The sequence below is a fragment of the Rhipicephalus microplus genome, chromosome 9 (genome assembly GCF_043290135.1).
Source record: "Rhipicephalus microplus isolate Deutch F79 chromosome 9, USDA_Rmic, whole genome shotgun sequence".
Taxonomy (NCBI): domain Eukaryota; kingdom Metazoa; phylum Arthropoda; class Arachnida; order Ixodida; family Ixodidae; genus Rhipicephalus; species Rhipicephalus microplus.
In genome coordinates, this window is record NC_134708.1 from 65,597,873 (window position 1) to 65,621,956 (window position 24,084).

General features: G+C 46.6%; 1 protein-coding gene across 1 annotated transcript; it reads left to right on the forward strand.

The window, feature by feature from the left end:
* The first annotated feature begins 204 nt into the window (after positions 1 to 204).
* Positions 205 to 24,084, forward strand: LOC142771856 (uncharacterized). The gene is made up of 3 exons (XM_075873765.1): positions 205 to 334; positions 22,625 to 22,822; positions 22,978 to 24,084. Exons 1-3 carry the CDS (start codon positions 250 to 252, stop codon positions 23,346 to 23,348), a joined length of 654 nt encoding a protein of 217 aa, XP_075729880.1. The 5' UTR covers positions 205 to 249; the 3' UTR covers positions 23,349 to 24,084.

Sequence of the window (24,084 nt, forward strand, 5' to 3'; positions counted from 1 at the left end):
ATTGAGAGATGCGACACGTGGGCACGTCAGCTGGCTGCCAATCAATATCACCATGAATCCTTTTCTGCTTTTTATGCAGACTTTCTTTCTTGGAATGGCGGTGACGATCGGTGCAGGCGGTGATTCCGTGTGTTCCGTCTTTCCTGCGCATCGGTTCGAACGGTGCACACAAGCACTCGAGCACAAGCTTCAGTCATCTGACTGGATACCACCACCCCCTGCGACATCGTCGGCTCCCTTCATAAGAAGATGACTCTGCTGGAATTCTTTCAGTGGGCACGTCAGCTGGCCACCAGTCAACATCACCATGAATCCTTTTCTGCTTTTTATGCAGGTTAGTAAAAAACATGCATATATTAGGTCTAGTGACCGCTGTCTGCTCCAGCTGACGTGCTCTACAGTGTCTGTGTGTTTTGTTCGTATGCAAAGGGCATTCTTTTCTCTTTGCTTATGCTTTGTGGGGATGTGGAATTAAATCCGGGACCCAACACCAATGATCTGCTTCAACAACTTCTGGAGGGCCAAAAGCTCATGCAAAATAGGCTGGACGTAAATGAATATAAATTACAAAAGGTTGAGGCGTCTATGTCAACGCTAAAAGAATTTGGTGCGAGAATCACGGGACTTGAAAAAAGCATTCGTAACTTGGAAATGAAACTCGTTGACCTAGACGACAGAAGCCGTCGCAATAATCATCTTGTACTTGGCCTTCCAGAGGTGGCGAGTGAAGCGCCATAATCGCTTTTGGCGAATGTGGTTGATGACTTATTTGCGACGACACTAAATGTCGAAGTGAAATCTGTTGAGCGAATTTATAGGACGAGGACGAGCAAACAAATCGCGACCGGTTGTCCTAAAGTTCATTGACTACTGCGAAAAAATAAATGTTTTAAGAAATTGCCACAAGCTTAAAGGCCAGAACCTTTTAGTCAGTGAAGATTTTTCTACTGCCACTAGGATACTGTGCAAGCCGTTGTGGGATAGTGCTGCGAAAGAGAGAAGCGAGGGAAAAAAAGTGAGATTCACATATGACAAGGTAAACATCGATGGCACTCTGTTTCGATGGGATAGCAGCCTAAACAAGAGGGTTCCTATTCTTACAGATAAGGCGTCTTCTGCTTCTGACGTTAAGAGCACGAGTAGGCTTAGGCGCAATTGGTGAACTAGTAGAGTTTGCAGGAAAAGTATCCGTTGCCTAAATATCAATGCTCGTAGCAGTCTTAACAAGTTAGCCGATTTCGAAAGTATTTTTTATGGCACACAATCCGCAGATCATAGTTGTTACCGAAACCTGGCTCCATCAAGATGTCAGTGACCACGAGAGTTATTACCAAGGAGGTTTAAAAAAAACTTCTGGAGTGGAAGCGCCTGCCCTCTGGTGACGCCGACGGCCGCCATGTTGCTCCAGGCAAAAAACGTGCCATCGGTCGTTTGGGCCCCCGCCGTTCGCGCCACTGAACAACAGCTGTCGCGTTTGTCCCTCGTTCTTTTGTTCTGTGCGGATTTTGTGCAGTTCTAAAGGAAGTTGACACGATTCCGGACGTTATGGTGAGCTCGTGTGTCGCCTTCGGCTGCACTAATCGTGCGAAGCAGAAGCCAGGAATCACTTTTCACGTGTAAGTACACGGGAAAAAGCGCTTTCAATCGCTTGTCTCCTTCGGCGCGCTACCTCATTCGAGAAGCGCGGTTTCAGCTGAAAACTTACTTTCATTAGCATTTTTCAGCTGGCGAGTAGAAGTTGAATAACCTATTTTGTGCGTGTGGTACCGCAGGTTTCCGAAAGACAAGACGCTGCGTGACGCGTGGCAGCGTGCTGTTCGGAGGGATGGCTGGGAGCCTAAGAATGCGGACGTTCTCTGCTCGGAGCACTTTGAAGCCAACTGCTTTGACAGGACGGGCCAAACGACCAGACTGCGACCAGGGAGCATTCCTACCATTTTTCCTGCGTTCCCTGCGCATCTCCAGAAACCAGTGAGTACCATCACGAATGTACATTTTCGTTACGGTAAATAGGCTATAGATTTCCGAATGTGTAGGCACAGTTTCTCGTTTCCTACGTGCTGTTCAAAATCACACCACTCTCTGACAAAGCGCACGTCACATACACTTACTTGTCCAACTTTTTTTTTTTTTTTTTCACTGTGCGTGCATAAATACGAGCACGCTAAACTTCCGCACCGAAACTATAAAAAGATCCCCGAGGTAGTAATCCCGTTTCTAGTCAGTCTAAGCAGTGGGGGGGACCATTATACCCGGCTTCTGAACTTTGGAGCATAACTGATTTTTTTTTTCTTGCAGGCGAAAAGAAAGCGAGAGGCCCCTAAGTGTCGGACTGCGCTGTCACCTGTCGTCAGTGCTGAGGCAGCGGTTGAAATGCCATCTGAGCCTTCTTCGCCGGCGAAGGATTGGTACCGTTCCAAGGCAGAGAAGTCTGCACAAGAGGTTCTCCAACTAAAGAAGAAAGTTAAGACACTGCAGCAATCCAAAAGAAGGCTAAGCAAGCGGTGTGATGCGTCAGAAAATTTGATCAAGGAGCTAAAAGAGAGGAAACTTTTGTCAGAAAAAGGCCTTGAGGTCTTTGAAGCAACTTTATCGCCTGAAATTCAACAGCTTCTTGTCCGATCCCATGAAAAAACAAACAAGATGTACCCCCCAGAGCTACGTGCATTCGCACTCACTCTGCACTACTACTCTGCGGCAGCGTATGAGTATGTGCGGTCAAAATTTAACAACGCTTTGCCTTCGCAACGTACGTTGCGTGAGTGGTACAAATCTGTAAATGGCGATCCGGGTTTTACCTCTGAGGCTTTTGATTTTATTAAAAATTTAGCCAAAAGCCAGGACAAGCCCCTGATCGCAGCACTCATGATGGATGACATGGCCATCAAAAAACATGTTCAGCTTGTTGGGAAGAAAGTGGTAGGCTACATCGATCTTGGAACAGGTATCTCCGATGATAGCCTGCCCGAAGCGACAAATGTCTGCGTTTTTATGCTGGTCGGCATGAATATGCGACTAAAGATACCTCTGGGGTATTTCTTCATCGAGTCTTTTTCTGGATCTGAAAGAGCTGCACTAACACAAGAATGTCTGTCGAGACTCTCGTCAATAGATGTTGAAGTAGCATCATTAACATTTGATGGTGCCGCCTCGAACTTCACTATGGCTCGGTGCCTAGGGGCTGATCTCAAGTACAGCTCCCCTAAATTTGACACAAGCTTTAACAGTTCAACAGAACAAACAGATTCTCCAAACAAGGTGTCTGTAATTCTAGATGCATGTCACATGCTAAAGCTTATCCGAAACTGCCTAGGGTCTGTAGGCCACCTTGTTGACCTGAATGGATCAGAAGTCAGGTGGTCCTTTATTAAAGAACTCGAGAAGTTGCAACGGGATGAGGGACTACACTTAGGGAACAGGCTGACAAGAGCTCATATTGAGTGGGCAAAACAAAAGATGAAAGTTCGCCTTGCCGTGCAAACGCTCAGTTCATCTGTGGCAGACGCACTCGACTTTTGCGAGTCCACGTTGAAGCTTCCGCAATTCAAAGGCGCACATGCTACGGCTGAATTCATACGAATGTTTGACCGTCTTTTTGATGTCCTCAACTCAAGAAACCTGTTTGGCAGGTCGTACAAGGCAGCTCTGCGAAAGGCAAATGAGGCGTCCATGAGGACCTTTTTTGAGAAGGCTGAATTGTACATAACAAAACTCAAGGACGCAAAAGAAAAACCAGTGATCGAGAGCCTCAAGAAAACCGGATTTGTGGGACTCCTGATCTGTATGCGCAGTGTCACAGCACTCTTCGATAGGCTTGTGGCAACAGGGAAGCTGCAGTACTTGCTCACCCACAAAATGTCTCAAGACCACCTGGAAACATTTTTTGGTTGCGTAAGAGGAAAGGGCGGCTATAACAACAACCCCACTGCCTGCCAGTTTACAGCTGCCTACAAGCGTCTTTTTATTAGAACAGAGGTCGCATCATCAGAGGCTGGAAACTGTTCTCGGGATATTGTGACTGTTCTCTGTCCCTCAAGCGACGTAAGCCTTGTTGAGTCACCAACGTCTCTGGCGTCATTAAGACGATCATCACTGTTGCAGCCACCCAACGATGATAACGATTGCACCCAGCGAGTGGACTTCCCCACAAGCCTTTCGCCTGTTGTCGGCGCAGTAGTGCCTTATATAGCAGGATTTGTGGCACGGAAAGTCTATGGTGGCACATCTTGCGATGAATGCTGCTCTGCACTGCTCTCTAGTGAGCTGCCACCACTAACAGCTGTGAAAACAAACGGTGGTCTGGTGGCGCCATCGAAAGACGTCTTGAAGATCTGCCACACTGTGGAGAAAGGACTTCGTGCCCTACAGGTTCAATGTAAGGACCTAAAATCGTTGCATGCAAACAGTGATCGCCTCATTGTAGAGGTGTTAACGGAGGTGTTTGAACAAGCATTATTTTCTGAGTTAGAGCCTCATCTGTTGGACTGCGATCCACTCGACAATCACATCTACGTTTTGGCGAAAAAGATTGCCAACCTGTATATAACAATCAGGCTTCACCACATTTCCAAAGAAATCAACCGCAAGAACTCGCGCAGTGGGGTACGAACCCAGCTGACAAGGACTATTATATTTCAAAATCTGTAAGGTACAGATGAGAACCAGCGTTGAACAAAGCGGAGGAGCTGGTATATTCTATATTTGTTGCAATTTTAGTGTGTTGTTATAGAGTTGCCTGATATAACCTGCGTTTTGGGAATCAGGCCGTTTTCGTGTGAATTGTTTCTGTTTTATTGTATGTGCTTTTGGAAATTGTATAAAGCCTTGAATGAATAAAAACTCATATACCCCTGTGTTGCTTCCACCGTGAGCCTCATTTCGAGAATTTCAAGCGAATCCGCACTTACAGCAGCTAACCGTTGTAATGCATATTCGCTAATACGTAATCACGTACGGCTCACGTGTAATATCGTAACTGACGGCTTTGTACAGATCTTGTTTATCTAACACGAAGAAAAAAATGCGAGTGAAATTAATTACACTAAGTGCCCCGTTTCATTCGAAAAAGCCGCCACGGAAGCGCTCTGGATACGTTGTCTGTGCTCTCTCTTGCCTGGAGCAAGATGGCCGCCAACCGGTTTCCCCGGCTTCACCCGCTTGCGTAGGCGTGAATAGGGGACCTCCACTCCAGAAGTTTTTTTAAACCTCCTTGGTTATTATCAAAGGGCTTTAGAATCTACCGCAATAATCGTGACGGTAGGGGAGGCGGAGTCGCTATTTTTCTCAAGGAATCACTGCGGGCGTCCAGATTACCGAATGTGTCGGGCTTTGAAAGTGTTGTGCTTAAACTATTCCTTGAAGAATGCAATCTGATTGTTGTGGGTATATACCGCCCATCGAGCTGTGATAGTTCCTTTGCTGAAAACCTAAACGAGTTCTTGTGTTTGAACACTATTCATTCCGGCAACCTGTTACTCCCGGGTGATTTCAACTTACCAGCAATTAATAGGTCAGACTATTTCCCAGAAGCTCTTACTGACGCGTCCCAACCATTCGTTGACCTCGTTATCTTGCACAACTTACCGTATTTACTCGAATGTAACGCGAGTTTTTTTCAAAATCTCTCTGAAGTGATTTGGGGGTCCGCGTTATAATCGAAGCACCTCAAATCGTGCTTTGGCGGTGCCGCCCCACTGGTTCCTTAAAATGGCTACGACAAACCTAGCGATCTTTCAACCTTGTGCTGGCAACATATGCACGCTGGCAACATCGAATCCAATCCAATCCTATTGTTCGCGACGTGTTTTGCGGGCGGTTCATTTCCTTTGTGCTTCCGCGACTTCGGCTCGAGCAAATGGCAGCGCGACGAGTTCAGTACGATGCCCGCTTTAAGAGAAGTGCAATACTGATGGCTGAGGAAATCGGGAACTCAGCCGCGGCTCAACGGCTAGATGTGGCGGAATCTACTATCCGTGGGTGGAGACTCCAGCGTGAAGCGCTCTTCAAGAGTGAGCCCGGCCGAAAAGGCTTCCGTGGACCTCGTTGTGGCCGTCACACAGAACTCGAAAAAAAAGTGGCGGAGTTCGTGATTGAGCAGTGAAATTGCCTATTGGGGGTCAACGTTGAGCTGATTCAGTGGAAAGACCGTGACGTAGCTCGAGAGATGGGGACCCCGCGGGAGAACTTTAAGGCTTCACGTAGATGGACACAAAAGTTCATGCGAAGAAATGGATTTTCCCTCCGGCGAACAACGTCGATAAGGCAGAAGCTACCAGCAGATTGCGAAGCGAAGCTAGTGGATTTTCAGCGCTATGTGCTCGACCTGCGCCGCTCGTCGCAAATGCCGTTGGGGCACATTGGCAACGCAGACCAGACTCCCGTTTTCTTGGACATGCCTATGTCAAGGACAGTCAGCGAAACAGGTGCCCCCCAAGTTCGCATAAGGACAACAGGCAACGAGAAGACGCGGCTAACCGTGATGCTAGCCTGCTTGGCGGATGGGCGCAAGTTGCCACCATACATCATTTTCCGGTGCAAAACCATCCCGAAGGAGCTGTTCCCCAGGGATGTGATTGTTCGCTGCCAAGAGAAAGGTTGGATGGACACTGCGCTTATGCTTGACTGGGTCAAGACTGTGTGGTGCCTACGGCCAGGTGCGCTCCTCCACCCCGCCTCCATCCTAGTTCTCGACTCATTTCGCAGTCACCTGACGGCCAAAGTGAAGAATCTGATGCGAGAAACTCAGACACAGCTCGCTGTTATTCCCGGAGGTGAGACGTCCGTGCTGCAGCCATTAGATGTCTGCCTGAACAAACCATTTAAGGATAGAATGCGGCAGCTGTACGGAGAATGGATGCGAGAAGATCGGCCTTTGACACCTACGGGTAGGATAAAGCGACCTAGTGCCGCGAAGATTGCCGAGTGGGTGTCCGCCACTTGGTGCGGGCTGCCGCACGACATGATAGTTCGCGCGTTTAAAAAGTGCTGTATATCGAACAATATGGATGGCACGGAGGATGACCTCATCTGGGAGGAAGATAGTGACAATGAGGGCTCGACCACCGGCGATGAAAGCGACGAATGAACAAAACTCACTTTATATTTAGAAACTGGGATGTCTTTGCCACTACCATGTGCAGCAAATAAAGGTACTTTTTTCCCCCGCTTTACTCGCGTTACATTCGTGTTTTTTTTTTCCGCACTGAAAAGTCACCCCTCGCGTTACAATCGTGGTCGCGTTACATTCGAGTAAATACGGGAACCCAATTAGTTAAATCCTCCACACGCACTCAACGAACAGAGGAGTCTATTTTGGACCTTTTTCTTGTTTCCAATGAGCTTTTAAGGAGGAATCCAAGAATAGATATTTTTGAAGGAATGTCTGATCACAAGATGGTATCCTTAACTTTAGAAATGCAGTTTTCCTCGAAACTTCAAATAAATGGAAGTATAATCTCGTTGTTTACACATGCTAGTGACGTCAACGTACTAGATTTACTTGGTAGTTCGTTCTCCGACTTCAGCCCTCTGTACGAATCAACTGATGGCTCCGTCGAACAAATGTGGCGTTTCTTTAAGGAACTAGTTTCTCGATGCATTAGGCAGTTCGTGCTAAAAAAACAAAAGATCGCGCGCAGCTGTAACCCTTGGTTGACGAGGGACCTCGTTTGAGTGGGGCGTAAGCTTAAAAAGGCGAGAACTAAGCACAAACGTCATCCAACAAACGCTAACGCTGAAAAGATTACTGAGCTACGCACTATGCTAGGAAACTGTATGAAAAAAGCAAAAGTGCACTTCCAAAACGTGACACTGAAAAACTTTCTTCTTTCATCCACTGATACGTTCTGGCGACACTTGTGACTGCAAAAAGTCTCTGCCGCGTCTGTCCGCCGGTGACACAGTACTCGACGACAAACTTGAAATAGCTCAAGTACTTAAAACATTTTTCTGTTCTGTGTTCACTCAGGATAATGGCAGTGCTCCAAAAACTTCGCATCTCGAAGAAATACTGTCGATTGATGACATATTCATTAGTGAGGAGGGGGTCCTGTCGTTGCTTCTTAAATTAGACACAAAGAAATCTCCTGGTATTGATGAAATACCAAAAGCTTTCTTTGTGCAATATGCTGAATTGTGCGCGAAGTATTTAACTTTGCTATATCGCAAATCACTCATTCATGCGGAACTTCCAGATGACTGGCGATTTGCTAAGGTTGCTCCCATACCTAAATCAGGCGACCAATCATCACCTTCTTCATACAGGCCTATATCGATTTTATGTACTTCTGTGAAGCTGCTTGAACATATTATATTTAAGCACATATCTTCCTTTGTTGAGAGCAATAATTTGGTCGACCATCGGCAACATGGATTTCGAAGAGGGATGTCTACAGTAACCCAGCTAGTCTTAACAATACATGATCTCGCTTTAGTATTAGACAGACATAATCAGGTAGATATAATATTTCTAGACTTCGAAAACGCTTTTGACCGGGTATCCCATTCCAAGCTGATATTAAAACTGAAGCCCATTCTCAAAAATGATCGCCTTTTGGTCTGGATTGCTGCGTACCTCTCGTCAAGGCGGAAATGTGTAGTCATTGATGGCACAGCTTCTCCTTCAGCTCCTGTGGCATCTGGTGTTCCGCAGGGCTCTGTTCTCGGGCCTCTATTTTTCCTGCTATATATTAATGATATTGTTCAGAGCATAGACGTCCAAATTCGGCTATTCGCAGACGACTGCGTAATATACCAGGAAGTATCTAGTTCTAATGATCAGGTCCTGCTAAATCAAGCATTAAGTGCAATTGCAAACTGGTTTGTACATGGCAGATGACAGTTAATAGTAAAAAAACGGTAGCAATGACTGTAACACACAAGAATAAACCACTCGAATTTACCTACTTCATCAATAATCAACTTTTAACCATAGTGCAAAGCTATTAGTATTTAGGAGTAATGATAACCTCCGATTTGCGCTGGAATGAACATGTAACGTTTATTGCTAAAAAAGCCTACAGACAACTGGGATATCTTCAGCGTACGCTGGGTCACTCAACAACGGAAATAAAACTATTAGCCTACAGGACGTTTATTAGGCCCATATTGGAGTATGCAGCAGCGGCCTGGGATCCCTGGACAGCCTCTAATAAACTAAAGCTGGAAAGTATCCAAAGAAAATTTGTTAGGTTCATTTATAACAGTTATAGTTGGAAAACATCCCCGTCCCACCTCCTACAGAAAGCAGGACTAGAGAAACTTGAAACAACGCATGACAGGTTAAAGTTATTTTATTTGTTCTATCACAAAATGGTACGAGTTGATTCATCCGCATTTATAAAACCTGCCATTAGCCGCTGTACTCGGTCTCTTCACGCAAAAAAGGTGGCCGAGCTGTAGTGCAGAACAAAGACTTTTACGTACTCTTGCTTTCATCGGACAATCGTCGAGTGGAACGCCTTATCTGCTCATGCGGTAGAACGTTCCAACATTGATTCTCTTCTGCAGGCAATCAAATATGAAGTTCTTTAATCGCCACTATGCTCGAAGCGTCACGTCAAGTCTTGTACTCACTTGCACTCACTTTCACTTTGCTGTGTTTGAATAAATGATGAAACTTTCTTTTTCTTTTTTCCTTTGACTTTTTGTGCTATGTAAGTACAATGTCAGTACCTGCAACACTTTCTACTATGTAAATACTTAATGTGAGTACCTTGTGCTATGCGAGTACTAACTGCCGTGCAATTGGTTCCCTTTCATTGCTGTTGCATATTTTGCCAATGTCGTTCATTTGCAGAATACTAAGTCATGTATTTCTTTTTTGTTTGTGCAGTTCTATTCAATAGTTCGAGCTTGTTCTGTGTTGTGTATTTATGCCCCACTCCTGCCTAAGACCTCCATACGAGGCCGGCAGTATGTAATAAATAAATAATAAATAATAAATAAATTATGGACATCAGACTATCTCGCTGTGCGTCTCTGACTGATGAGCCGTTGATGCTCAAATCAGCACCAGATGTCCAGGCATGGCCCCTCGGAGACACTTTGCTTGACTGCCGCTTGACAAAGCATGGGCGGTCGACTCGAGAGGCGAGAGGACAGACTCGTTGCACCCCAGTCAAGCAAGATGACACCCCGCTTGCACCCCAGTCAAGCGGGGTGTCCACTTTCGCGAACTGCGATGGTGGACACCCCGCTTACTCTCGCACATGCCCTACATGGAAACATGAGAAAGAAGTACTCACCCTGAAAGTAAATGAAAACATCTCGTTTAGGGAGGCGCTAATGCAAGGTCGTTCATTTGCTACTAATGCAAGGTCTTCATTTGCGGAGGTGGCACGAAAGGGGGCAGTGCCACCAAAATCCGCGGCGCCCGCACGTACCATACAAAGTGGACGAGCGGCAGTGCCATTCACCCCATCAGCGGAAGTAGCACAGGCTCTTCCGCCACCAAAAGGCTTGCAGGCCTCCGGACCTGAAGCCCCAGGGTCTCCGGTCTCGACAGATAGCTATAAGACCTCTGTGCCTGCACGCGTGAACCGCGAGCGGGCATCCAGCACTTCGTCCGAGGTGATGGACACAACAGCGAGTCCAACGGTGTCTTCGGTGCCGAAGGACAGGCGCGGCGCATCAGAGCGCGCCAGAAAATCAAAAACCATCATTACAGGGCCTGAAAAGGCTTCTTAACTTGACGCAATACTTCTTTAGTACACACAGCACTCATTTACCGATTCGCCGAAGGAGACAGCATCGCCGGGACCACACAAGTGTTTGGTTTCTGTATGTGTGTTTGTTGGGGACGGTGCCAGCATAATGACACTCGTGTGTGCTGCGGGACATGTTATCGGGCAGTGCCGTATGGACCTGTTCCCTGATCTAGGGATCTGGGCAGAAGAGAATGTATTTAATCAGCCATCGTGGGCTGCTTAGGGTACCGTATACACGCGTATAAGGGCCGCATACCGTTTTTTAAGAAGCACATATTAAAAAAAAAGTTGCATGTGAGGGCCGCATTCGCACTTTCCTTGACCCATACGTATTCAAAATGCGCGCACGTGTGAGAGCTACTTGGCGGTGTCAGTAGATGGCGTTAGAGAATGCAATTATCATCATCACCATATAGTATGTCATTAGAATAATTTGTTGGTGTTCTTCATGCTAATATGTTCATGAAGTTGGCTAAAAGTTTTGAGTTTTTTCAATAGTGTTCATACACCCGCCAACTAAAGGTTACAGCGGGATTTTATCTTTGACACTTCTATACAAACGCGCTATCCATATCAGCATTAGCATCACCAACTTTGGTATTTGTGCGTTGCTCGGTTATTATGCTGTTCAGCCTGCCATGTGCTCGAGTTTTGTGCACCGTTGAATGACTCTGAGACTCTAGCTAGTTTTCTGTGGGACGTTTACGTTTTGGCACGATAAGCAAGCAGCTGAGTAGCTATACAGCTGGCTATAAGTAGAAGGTGATCAAGTTTGCTCTCGAGCACGGGAAACGGACTGCCGGCAGAAAATTCCACGTTGATGAGAAGTGTAATCGACGTTGGTGCGCTCAGAAGAAAGCCTTGCAGAACACCAACATCAAAAAGCGCGCTTTCCGAGGAAAACAGTGCAAGTATCCCGATTGGAAAAGAAGTTACTCCGCTATGTGACTGAGGTACGGCACGATGGTTTTGCACTCACTACGAACATGCTGCGCATGAAGGCACTAGCCTTGGCAAGTACGAAAAATGTACCGGCCAGGGATTTCAAGGCTAGTGCTGGCTGGGTGCGAAGGTTTCTGAAAAAGAAGGGACTCTCCTTTCTGTGAAGGACCACGCTGTGCCAACGGCTGCCAGAAGACTATACCAACGAGGTGCTTAGTTTTCACAAGCATGTCATCGGCCTGCGCCATTAGCACAATTATCTGTTGTCGCAAATAGCGAACGCTGATCAAACTCCTGTGTGGTTTGACTCTCCCGAGAACTACACAGTCGAAGTAGAAAGCAAGAAGTGTGTCGCTGTGCGGACCACCGGCGCTGAGCGCCAACGCTGCACCGTGATGCTTTGTCTGACCGCGGACGGGTGGAAGCTACCCCTGTACGTTGTTTTGAAAAGGAAAAGAATTCCCAACTAAGTTTTCCCCAAGGACATCATAGTTAGAGCCCAAGAGAAGAGGCGGATGAATGATGATTTGGTGCTTGACTGGGTGAAAAGTGTATGGCAGAACAGAGAGCTTTGTTGGCCAAACATTCATGTTTAGTGTTGGATAGTTTCCGCAGCCACCTTACCGATAAGGTGAAGGAGCAGCTGCGCCGTGTCGGCACAGACATGGCCCTGATTCCAGGCGGCCTCACAGGAATTTTGCAACCATTGGATGTGAGTGTGAATCGACCGTTCAAAGTTGAATTCCGAAGACTCTACACGGAATGGATGGCAACCGGCAACCATGAGCAGACGCCGACCGGACGGCTGAAGAGGGCACCACTTGCTACTGTTCTCGGTTGGGTATAGTCGGCGTGTAGCTCGGTGTTGACGGGCATTGTGTCCATAAGTTTTAAGGTCACTGGGATATCCAACAGCCTGGATGGCACCGAAGATGACTGTTTGTGGAATGATGGTGCTCTGCAACACACCATCTCGGACTCCGAGTTAGAGGACTCGTCGAGTGACGACAATTAAGCGCACACGCGGCATACTGCAATAAACGCTCTTCGTTCGCTAACTGGTACGTTGTTTTTAGTTCACCAAAAAAAAAAGTTCTGTGTATGGGCTGCACCCTGAAAATTCGCCCTCATTTCCTGAAAAAAAAAAAAAAATGCGGCCCTTACACGCGTTTATATCGTAATTCACGGAGCTTTTTCAATAGACAGCCTTTTTCAATGTAGAGTTTCGGGCCAGAGAGCCCGTTCCATGTAAATAATGTAAATAAACCCTCTCTACGAAGTTCAACCTCCTCCTGTCTCGACATCTTGATCCCAAATCTCCGGTGCCGCAAACCCCAGTTGCAACAGCACCTAATATGCTATGAACTTTTCTCAAAGCAATAAAAGAGAAATTTCGACACATCTTATTATTAAGTCACAGATTACACCGTTAAGTTCTTTATTGAACACTAGTACTCCCAGTCAGTAAAAACATGAGCAAGAAACATATTCAAAATTGGAATAGTGTTGCATATACTCAGGAATGTCTGACCGAGTTTCAGCGATACATGATAAACCTTAAGGCATCAGAAGAAATAGACTCTCGGTCAGAGCAACCATTGTCAGCATTTGTCGGCAGAGTATAAAAAATGGCTGATAGTATTCTAGCAATACGTGATAAACGACTGGCATCACGAGAAATAGATTCTTGGCCAAAACAACCATTTGCTCCTAAGCCTATTCCAATTAGAATCTTTGCTTTGGACGTGCAAATGTTTAGTTTAGGAAGTGGAGGTACTAGTCGTACCCGCAATTTACGAGGTGGATATGGGGGGACCTCGAGCGTCACAATCGGAAAGCACTTGGCCGCAAGTGAAGCTGGTGATTGTGATGATTATGATGCTGTCGAGCACAAGTCACATTATTCTCGGGAGCCAACAATCGTATTTTATACTTCAAAACATTTTTGTTCGGTCAGGTACATTGTGTACAATGGAGCTTCTGAAATAAAGCCGTATATCATTAATTATGAGGGCTTTGGTTAAATGTAGCTTTTCATATATGGACAAATTTTCCTGCCACATTGAGTTAGGTTTAAGAGGAGTCTACTACATGTGCAATGGTGTGCCATATGCGAACAAAAGCTTGCAGAAAGAAGCTAAAAGGTCTGATGAGCAGTTAGTGGGCAACAGTACCTATGGAACAACTTAGTGTTGATAATATTGGCCCTTGTCGTCTATGCCTTATATTTGGTAGTATTCATCGACAAGTCTACAAAGTTTCCAAAGCTGTTCCTTCTACGGGCAGCAACCTGTGCAAAAATACTATACTGCATGGTCCAAGTCCTCTGCCACCATTGAACATCTTTCGCCATCACTAGTGGCATCAAGAGGCCCCTCCTTAGCACATTATGTCATAACATCCCCAAACATTGAGAAATCAAGGATCTGCATACTCTTTCTAACCGGCCGGCTGAACAAATCGTTGAGCATCACAGTGGCATGATTAAGCAGTGTCCACGAGCATATTGCACTAACCACGAAGACTGCCACTGGCATATGGTATGTGAGATTGGTCTTGTACAACAGTTTGAAGTATCAAACACAGCACACATGTTTTTTTGCGCTCCGAGTATTTCGGCAGATTTTTCATCTAGTGAGCGTCCTCGCTTCGGCGGTGCGCTGTCTATGAGTATGGCCACATGATGCCAAAGAAGACGAGGACAAGGGGGACTATCCCCAAAACCACTTCCCAGTCTTCTCAACCGGCAGCTACCACCCTGAAAGCAACCACCACAAGCACAAGGACAGCAGAAGCCCTGGCTGCCAGTGCAAGAGCGACCGACTCCCGGACCACTTCCCCAGTCGACAAGTCCTCAATTATCATCAACGAAGAGGAACTCACTAGCTGGAACCTTATACACAAAGAAATAGAGCTCGATCGCAGGCACGGTGAGGCCTATTGCATTTAAGTTGCGGCGACTACCTTCAGCTATTCTTGATCAGGTATCTGATGAGCTGTGACGACTTGAGGACTGTGATGTCATCGAAGGGGCCGTGCTGGCGGCCGACCTGTCTCGCTCGAGTTGTCGAGCATGAGTCGTCGGCTGTCGCCCACCGACACTACAACAGTTAGGTCATGACGAATATCTCCCACATGATGCATGGCCAACGCTCAAGCGTAAGCGAAGTGGGTTAGTCAAGTGTAGCATTGTGGACGTTAAGTGATTTTGAGAGCGCTGCCTTCGTAGATGGGAGTGGACGTGCTTCATATCGACTTCCGCTATTACGCCAATTAAAACAGTGTTAACTTACAGTTGCCACGATAAAATTGGTACTAAAGTGTGCGCGGAGGTGTGGAGCATTGACTAGTGCCAGTTTCAAACAATCAATACGTGAATTTCCCAATCTATGAGAACTTTTCTCTGGTGCAATGCGGAATTTTCGCCAAGACTAACTTAGGCCTACCCCGAGTGTAGCTACGGGCCCGGTCGCTAGGCCTAACTCCGCAATAGGTATGACCAAGATGTCATCTGAAATAGAAGTGGGCACGTCGATGGAAGACCACAGGGCGTCAACACTGAGCATCGGCAGTTTCAGCGGACGCATGTGCATCGCAGTTCACGGAGAAAGCTGGAAGAAGCTGACGACTGGTTGACCTGCGGCAAGCGTATCAAGCAGATGATGGCTGACAAAAAAAAATGATGTGCCCACCAGCCTTACTCGCCAGTCTAGACCCAAGACGAGGGCCACTGGCGCTTTGCTAAGAGAATGCAGCTTCGATAACGAAAGCGGCGCAAATGCCGATAGATACACCGAAAGACGAAAGCAAGATAGTCATGAAACCGTGTGGCAATCTCAACGTTGCTACAACGGAGACTTCAATTATGATGTAGGTCGTAAGGACAGTGGCTCGAGTAACGAAGGAAGAAGCCCAAGCACACTATCTGCACAAACGCACAGCAAAACATCGTGGTTAGCGCCACGGACGCGGTGCGTGCCACGCTGCACTCCAAGATCAAAGCCCTTGATGTAGGAGGCAAGACCTACGAAATCAGCACCTACAGAACTGCACCAGACGGCACGGTCAAGGAAGTCATCTGAAGAATAGCCGTAGACGATACCCTGGAAGCCGAACATATCAGATGACCCAAAACATGCACAGTTGGAGCTATTGCTTGCAACCTGCTGCCACCGTCCTACCTTGGCAATCAACTATTTAGAGGAAGTGATTGAGAAAATGTGAAAAAAAAAAAGCTCTATTTAGCATATATGACTTCACCGTACCAAGTGTACTGCTCTAATCAACTCTGTCTTGTACCGATCTCTTAGAGACAAAAACTGTTGCCGACATCAAAGGCAAGAAGTTGTCACTCACGCGAGATGGGACCATGGACATTCCAGTGGAAAAGTTGCTCGCAATCTGCACTCTGCATTTTAGCAAAAAGTGCACCTGTCTTGTGTGTGTATGTCTATATATATTATGCCTTTTTCGTATTCTTTTAAAAAATTTCATCCAGTATTCATGTCAGTCTGGCAAAACCATAGTATTTTTACTATTAGCCTTCTATTATACAGTGGAATCTCAGTTTTACGTCCCTCGCTTTCACGACGACCAGCATTTTACGACGGATTTGTCCCGTGCCAGTGAAAGCCCCATAGACGCAATGCATTGAAACCTCAATTATCCGATGCCATTTTACGCTGAACCCGCGTTTCACGATGATCCATGTGAAGCGAGTGGACCAAATGGCGAACAAAAGAGAATAGCCGCAGGTGTCTTTTGTCGCACCAGTAGGAGCAACCCTTCGCATGCTGAGCGTTCGGAAAAACGGTTCATTTTGGCTTTCAGCTGCCGTTCGTCCGTCTTCCTTTCACCCTCTTAGCAGCTGTGAAAGCGGAGTAAAGGGGCGCAGTTGTGGTTTTCCCCATTCTTTTCACCCCTTTTTAAAGGTTATCTCACTCCTGCTTTCGTCACACAAAAGCGCTCGAAGAATTTTGTCTAGGGAAAGCTAACTTGTGTAGCATCTTAGTTGAAGGGGGGGGGGGGGGGGAATTATTAGAATTTAATATAATGTAATGTGATGTAATGCTGCATTATTAGGACTTACATGAAAGCGCATCTCAAAATGATGTCGCACACCTTCAGCAGTGCAGCGGCCATTTGCTATCAACAACCACCATTGATAAATGAATGCATCGCTCCCGTTACGAGAGCTTGTACAATAATGCGCATAATGATCTGAACTCGCAGTCGTGCATCCACAACTCGCAGACACATCTCCATGAGCGTCTTCTCAAGCACGTCACCTCCCCGTACAATGTGGCGTACTCGCTATCGAGATGCGCGTGCTTTCTCGAACACAGAACCATCAGACACGCAACGCACTCTGAGAGGCAGCGGAGACTGGGGAAGGAGGCGGTGCTGGCCCGCCCATGCCGACGGTGATCTGAGGGGCCTTCCTTCCTCCGTGCACGGCGCCAAGGCACACGCCGTAAAGAGCACTTGACAGCCCTGTTTTATGCCAACGAGGACGGTTCTGAAAAGCTGCCGGTGCTCGTAATAGGAAAATTTGGCAAGCCGCGTTACTTCAGGAATTTGTGAACACTGCCTTGCAGGTACGACTTCAACAAAAAGGCGTGGATGACGTCCGCAATATTCACAAAGTTTCTACAGCAGTTAGACAATAAAATGGGTCCGAAGGCGAGAAAAATTCTTCTTTTTATGGATAACGCACCATGCCTCCCACCCGACACGACCTGCCTGCGGAACATCAAGGTGCTGTTTCTCCCGTTTAACTGCACAAGCCGTCTGCCGCCGCTGGATGCCAGAATCATCAAGTGCGTGAAGCAGGGCTACGGAAAGTGCCTTGTGCCGCGTCAGCTAGCGACAATGAAGCGCAGCGAGGAGGAAAAGAAGATTTCTGTGCTTGACGCTATGCACATGATTGCCAGCTCATGGAGCGCAGTGTCGCAAACCACAGTTGCTAACTCATTTAAGCATTGTGGCTTCGTACGAGAGACTGCCTCCACTGCTGGCGACTCCATAACCTCGATAAACGAGGATTCAAGCGCCATCGACGAAGACGACTTCGAGCGTTTGAACCCGGCTACGATGCTTGCTGAATTCGTGGAGGCTCATGACAGCGTCGCCACCTTTGGTGAACTGTCGCTGGACGAAGCAGTCACAGAAGAACTCAGTGGCGACGCTACTGCGACGTCGGACGAGGACGACGCTGCTGCCGCAGATTCTGCCGCCCCTACATTATTTGCCAATATACTACGGCACATAGATGGCATCAGGAGCTACGTATGTACATGCGACACCACAGAGGACGTGCTTTAGGACGTTTTCAAGCTTGAGGGGAAGCTTTCGCAGATGGGCTCAAAGAACATGCAGAAAAAGCTTACGTATTTTTTAAAAGTGTGGGTGCCATGTTTCGCTACGGCTGTCGGGAATCCTGCCAGCGGATCGCAGCACACTCATGGTTTGTTTCAATGAATCATAACTAGTACCTGCACGGCATTATTCTTTTCACTTTGTTTTAGAGCCCTGTATGTTTATTGATACTTTGTGTTAAAGTTTCTCTCTGATTCACACGCTAAATTTTTTTGGTGGGCATAAGTTTTAATGTTTGGATTTTAAGATGGCCGCATTATACGACGATCTTGCGCAGTCCCGAGAAAGTCGTAAAATCGGTATTCCACTGTATGTACAACTTTTCTTTGTGCTTCTAAATTCATGCTGCGACAATCTTCACCTGTGTTTTTTATTGATTTATTTGTGAGTGTGTTGCTAGTTTTTAAAACATTCTCTCGGTTGGCATAAGGTCTCCATTGGGTAACCGTGATACACAATGTTTGTTTGGCCCTCAGCTATATGCACATGAGGGTCAACCCACGTGGTAAAAAAGCGCACTTATGTATTTTCTGTTAGCTATTATTTTTTTGGCATTGTATCGCCACAAAGCTCTGTCTACCTTTGTGTCAATTTTTTATTTTGTTACAATCAAGCGTAACGAAGGCGACCTCAGCCTCTAGTTGTCCTCCTCACGACGCAGTACTCCACATGCCCCAACTCCTTGGGGCTCCAGAAATCTGAAGTCTCTTCTTCAGCAGGCCTCAGTAATGAAGCCACCAAATTACAGCTATTGACTATGATTTGGCTTACTTTATGTTAGCCATGCAAAACAGTCATCAAGTAAATATGAAGCTTGATTGATCCATGACCTGGTCTGCAACCATGCATGTCCCCCATCAGCCTGGAATTTGAAAAGATCAATGCTTTCTTCCACTCAGTCAACACTGATCCATATAAGATACACAAAGAGCTTGACCGGCTTAAAACCGAACACCAAAATCAAGAATTTTCGACAAGCAAGGGCACCGACTTTCTTTGGCAGTGACAGACTTTGGAGCTCATCTTATTAGGGAACTATTCTGCTGCAAGCACCAAGAGTCCAGCCTTGACGAAGCTGCCATGCAATGGTTGAAACAGCATTGCTGATATTTTCTGCAGACCTTGTCCTGTCCCCCTCCTTTATGTTTTATCAGTTAGTGCACTACCAAACGACTAATAAGTCCAATTCGTCCACCTTTTACTTTTGGAGATCTTCTCAATCACTAGCTCAAGAAAGTGAAAAAGCGTCTTCCTTCCAATCAAGCCATTTTTCGAGGCAAGCGCACACCTCACAACAGTAGATCTGCCATAACGCTTGTGGATTACCACTCCAAGTGGCCAGAGGTATATTTTTGTCATGAGGTATCCACGAACACAGTGAGCGACTTTTTAACAAGTGTTTTTGCCCGCGAAGAATACCCTGAGAAAATTGTTTGCGACAATGGACCTCAGTTCACTTCACGTGAACTTATTAGCTTTCTGGAAGACAGGGCCATCCGACTGCTGTATTCATCAGTGTACTACCCACAGGCGAATGGACAAATAGAACGTTTCAGCCGAACATTCAATAACTTTGTTCAAGTTGCACTTTTTGAAGGATGACCCCTTCAACAAGCAACCTTGTAATCTACAGGCAACCACTGGGGTTGCCCTGCCATTCTGCTGCATAGTAGACTGCCCTGAATCAGACTGGATGTTGTCGGCCTCTCAGCATCAGCTTTCGCTAAAGAACCGGCTAAAGAGTTGGCGCGACTACGTCGTAGGGCCCACCGTCAACAACACAGCAGCAAGCTGTACACGGATAAAAGGAGAGCTGCCAAGAAGCCTAGGATAGCTGCAGGAGACACTGTTTGTGTCAAGAAACCATTTGTTCGCTTTGAGGGCAACCGCTCTTTCTCCTCACCAACTAAAGTGTTGGAAAAGAAGGGACCTGCGTCTTAAAGGCTTGAAGACGGCCATATGTTAAATGCCTCCAAGCTATCCAGGGTTCCCGAGAGGGGTGTTTGCCGCTAGTCGCGGCTACCTGTGCCGCAGTCTCCAGCCCCAGTCCCGCAGCTGGCCAAGCTACAACCTTCCGCGCTCCAGCCATAGTCTCCTGGTGTGCTGCAGCCTGCCGTGCCGCAGCCACAGTCTCCTGGTGTGCTGGAACCTGCCATACCACAGCTGCAGTTTCCTGGTGAGCAGCAAACCGCCGTGCCGCCGCCGCAGTCTCCTAGCATACTGTAACCTGGCGAGCCGCAGCCGCTGTCCCCTGGCGTAGTACAACCTCCTGAGCTGCAGCTGCCTTCTCAGGCGCAGTCGCTATCTCCTGTATTGCAGAAGTTAACCTTGACCGGGCAGCATTCAGGGCAGCCGACCCGAAGACGCCAGCCACCGACTTGCCTTCAAGACAATAACCCCCGAATGCAGAGATGTTACTTGGCCGCGTCTTCGACTTGACTTGAGCAAGTCGGCGCGAAGCAAGCAGCGAACTTGAAAACGCTCAAGTCGGCCTTCGCGTTTCATAGATGCTCACGCTGTCTTGCTTGGTCAAGCCAAGAATGTGCTTCAATGCAGAAACACGTTGCTGGCCTGGTAACAAGGCTAATAATGAAATTGTTCGCGTAATGCACGTGTCAAAGCAAAAAAGTTCGTATATTTCGAAATACATATCTGCTCAAAGTGCTAAAAGCATATTTTGGTCGTTTCACTGCTACCGAGCGCCACATAACGCCCCATGATGCACGCCACGCCGCGACGCGCAGTGTTTGTGGAAAGCGTCCTTTTTCAGCCGGTTTCAGTGGTCGCCGAAAAGGGGCGCATTTCTCCAGGTGTTCATTCATTGTATTTTGCTGTCGAATGCAGCCGCACTTCTCTGGGTCGCAAGTGTTAAGAAAGCATAGCAATTTCTCGTCGTACTCGCCTTTCTATTCGCCAATGGACATGCCTGTAGCGGGCTACGTTGTATTTATACATCAATTAAAAAAAAAGCAACGCAGTGTACAAAAAAAACGCAATGTAAATGCCCCTGTGGGTGTGCTGACCTGAAAAAAAAAAAAGCTAAATCAAATCGGAGATGCTAAAAGTTAAACTACATTCATTAGGAAGATCAAAAGTGCGGATGACGATCCCGGTTTTCTATGGTCCTTTTTTTTTCTAGGGGGAAGGGTCATAATAGTAATATTTAAGTACTTTTTATTTAGCATGTGCATTGTCAATAGAAGGCATTACAGCAGAGATCATATGCGTTATGAATCGAGGGTTTTACGTCCCAAAGCCATGATGTTATCATGAGGAACGCCGTATGAGAAAGTCCCAGAAATTTCGACCACCTGGTGTTATTTATCGTGCACAGATATGGGCCAGTATAAGGCCATGATATTTTGCCTCCACCAAAATGAGACAAAATTTGTTTTCCATGTTAGTGAGGTGAAGGGGGGGGGGAGGGACACGATCGCGGTCAGCCTCAGGATGCCTGCTGGAAGCTTTGTTAAGAACAATAAAAAATGAAAAGGGCACAGGCCTGCGAGGTGAACGAGGGGTTTATTTGCCCTTTTACAATGCATAGCTACGAGGAAATCCGGAGAAAACCTTCGTGTTTCTACCCAAAAACTCGTTCTAGTCAGGGGAGAAACCACGAGGAAGAGCAGTTTTTTTTGTGAAGTTTTTGTAGCTTTGTGCTGCAGATGGATGTCTGGCGTGTTTTGCAACCTCACACGGCTGCATGAAACGAGAAAAAAATTCCTGGAATGTCTGCTAGGAAATGACTTTTGGGGAAAGCAAGGCCCACCGCGTCACTTTTCTGAGCGGCATCGTCGAGTCAAGGAGGAAAAACTACTCACTCCGAGATGTCGCAGCAAAGTACGCTATCGTCCCAAGAGACACCTACACGCAATGCGGCACCCCGCTTCACCGAAGACGAAAAGACTGTGCTTATCGCTCTCGTAGGAGAGTTCAAGCACATCATCGAGTGCAAAAAGACTGATGTTGCGTCGATAGCGAAAAAAAATGAAACATGGAAAGAGATTGCCAAGCGCTTCAATTCGAACCACGGAATCACCCGGCGCGACCACGTGCAGCTCAATAAATGCTGGAATAACCTCAAACAAAAATGGAAAGAAGAAGCTGCAAGAGAGAAGCGAGAGCGCCACAAAACTAGTAAGCGAAACATAATATGCATGGCTGGATCACTTTTGATCTTCAACATGTTTTGTATTCGGTAGAAATGTAAGCACTGAGTGCAAACAGTCATGACCATTACGTTTTGCAGTGCATGGCGAAAACAATAAGTACTCAAAATCACATTTTCCTCGAAGAACTGCCCTGAAGTTGGCATATAACATACATAATCAGTGCAAACAGTTTTCGAGAACTCTATTAGGATGAATTTGTGGACAACTGATGCATTTCATTTTTTTAGGAAAAATGCGTATAGCGCGCTCATGTTTGTTCTTTGCAATGTTTTGCTATTTTTTTTTCTTTGAGTTGAACCAGGTAAACTACATTACACTCAACTTAGGAGAGAGGAACATTGGAACCGCAGAGTTTTTTTTTTTTTTTTTTACAAGATGTTTAAGAAAACTTGCTTCATTCTGCGATGAAACTTTATTTCTGATTAGGAGGGGGATCTACACCTTCGGCCATGGCTCCTGTCTACGAATTGGTTGGATCCATAGCTTCCCACATGGCGACAAGGGTGGAAAATGCCTTTGATTCGGATGCCACAGGTTACCAGCCCCCCGTCACAAGTCTGCCTGTGGTGAGGCTGCTGCAGCCTATGACTGTTAGTCGAAATGAAGCGGACTTTGATTGCCAAGGTATGGTGTCTTGCATTTTAAAGCGTAATAATTATCTAAAAAATTTAACGATTTGCATTTCCCAGAAATTCCTCTTTGCATGTTGTGGTGTACAGGTGTTTGCGTTATAGACAATGCTCCACTAGTACCATTATGCCATCTTTTCTTTATTGCAGACGATCTGTGGCAAGATGCCAACCCTGTAGAGCCGTCACAGCTGCCAACAGGCACAGATGCCGACGAGGACAGCAGGTGCACTTCTATAGCACAGCCTGATGCAGAAGCAAACACTTCTGTGGAAGGTTGTGCAAACAGCCACCAAGCCACCGGAGCTGCTGGAAGCAGCACTCCTGCAGCAACTGTTGCTGCTGAAACATACAGGACACCCAGGGGACGAATGACTGTTTTGGAAAAAATACTGGCCGCGGAAAATGCGATTCGTGCAGAACTGCAGAAAGAAGAGCACGCAATGCGTATCCGGCTTTCGCAAGAGGACCACGATTACAAGATGCGGGAACGGGAAGACAGAAGAAAGTTCGAAAATTAAGTGCGAGAGCTCGAGCTTTCAAAGCACAAAAATGAGCTTGAAAAGCAAAAATTTGAAATTGACATACTGGAGATAGAAAAAGAATTAAAGAAGGAACAGCTCCGCATGCTGCAATGCAACGTGCCTCATTTATAAATAAATGATGGGATATCTCATAAAATTATGAAAGCATGTTAGTGTATATTTATTTTCATGCATGGTTGATAAACATATAAGCATGCAGAGCAGCCATAAAAAGAGTTTGTATGGCCGAGTGTCAAGATTTATGCAGTTTTTGACTACTCGAAGCTCTTGCGTATGAGCAGGTCCCGTGCTTGATTTCCTGAACGGCTGTCGGTGAGGCGATCAACAAGTGGCAGGTGCACTGTTCTGGTTGCCACTGTACTGATAGGGGAAGGCTGCGGAACCCTTTAAGCGGGTGGCTCTGGTTCACGCGGGGATCAAATCGCGAAATTCTCGCAAAAAAACGAATTTTGGATAAGGGCAGATTTGGATTCTGCATCACCATTTCTATCATATCTAAAAATATTTCCGCCGAAAACGATCTCAAAGTAAGCTTAAAAAATGTTTTTCTGACCGCGGATCGCAAAAAGCTGGCTGAAATCTGCGCGAAAATGGCCCATTTCCGAGCGCGATACTTCCGCGCCTTCGCCGCCGCTCGCGGAAAGCTTGGTGTCACTGGAAAGCTTGCTTCACCGCCGTACTTCTCCCGGTGAAACCACGACTCTACGAGCTA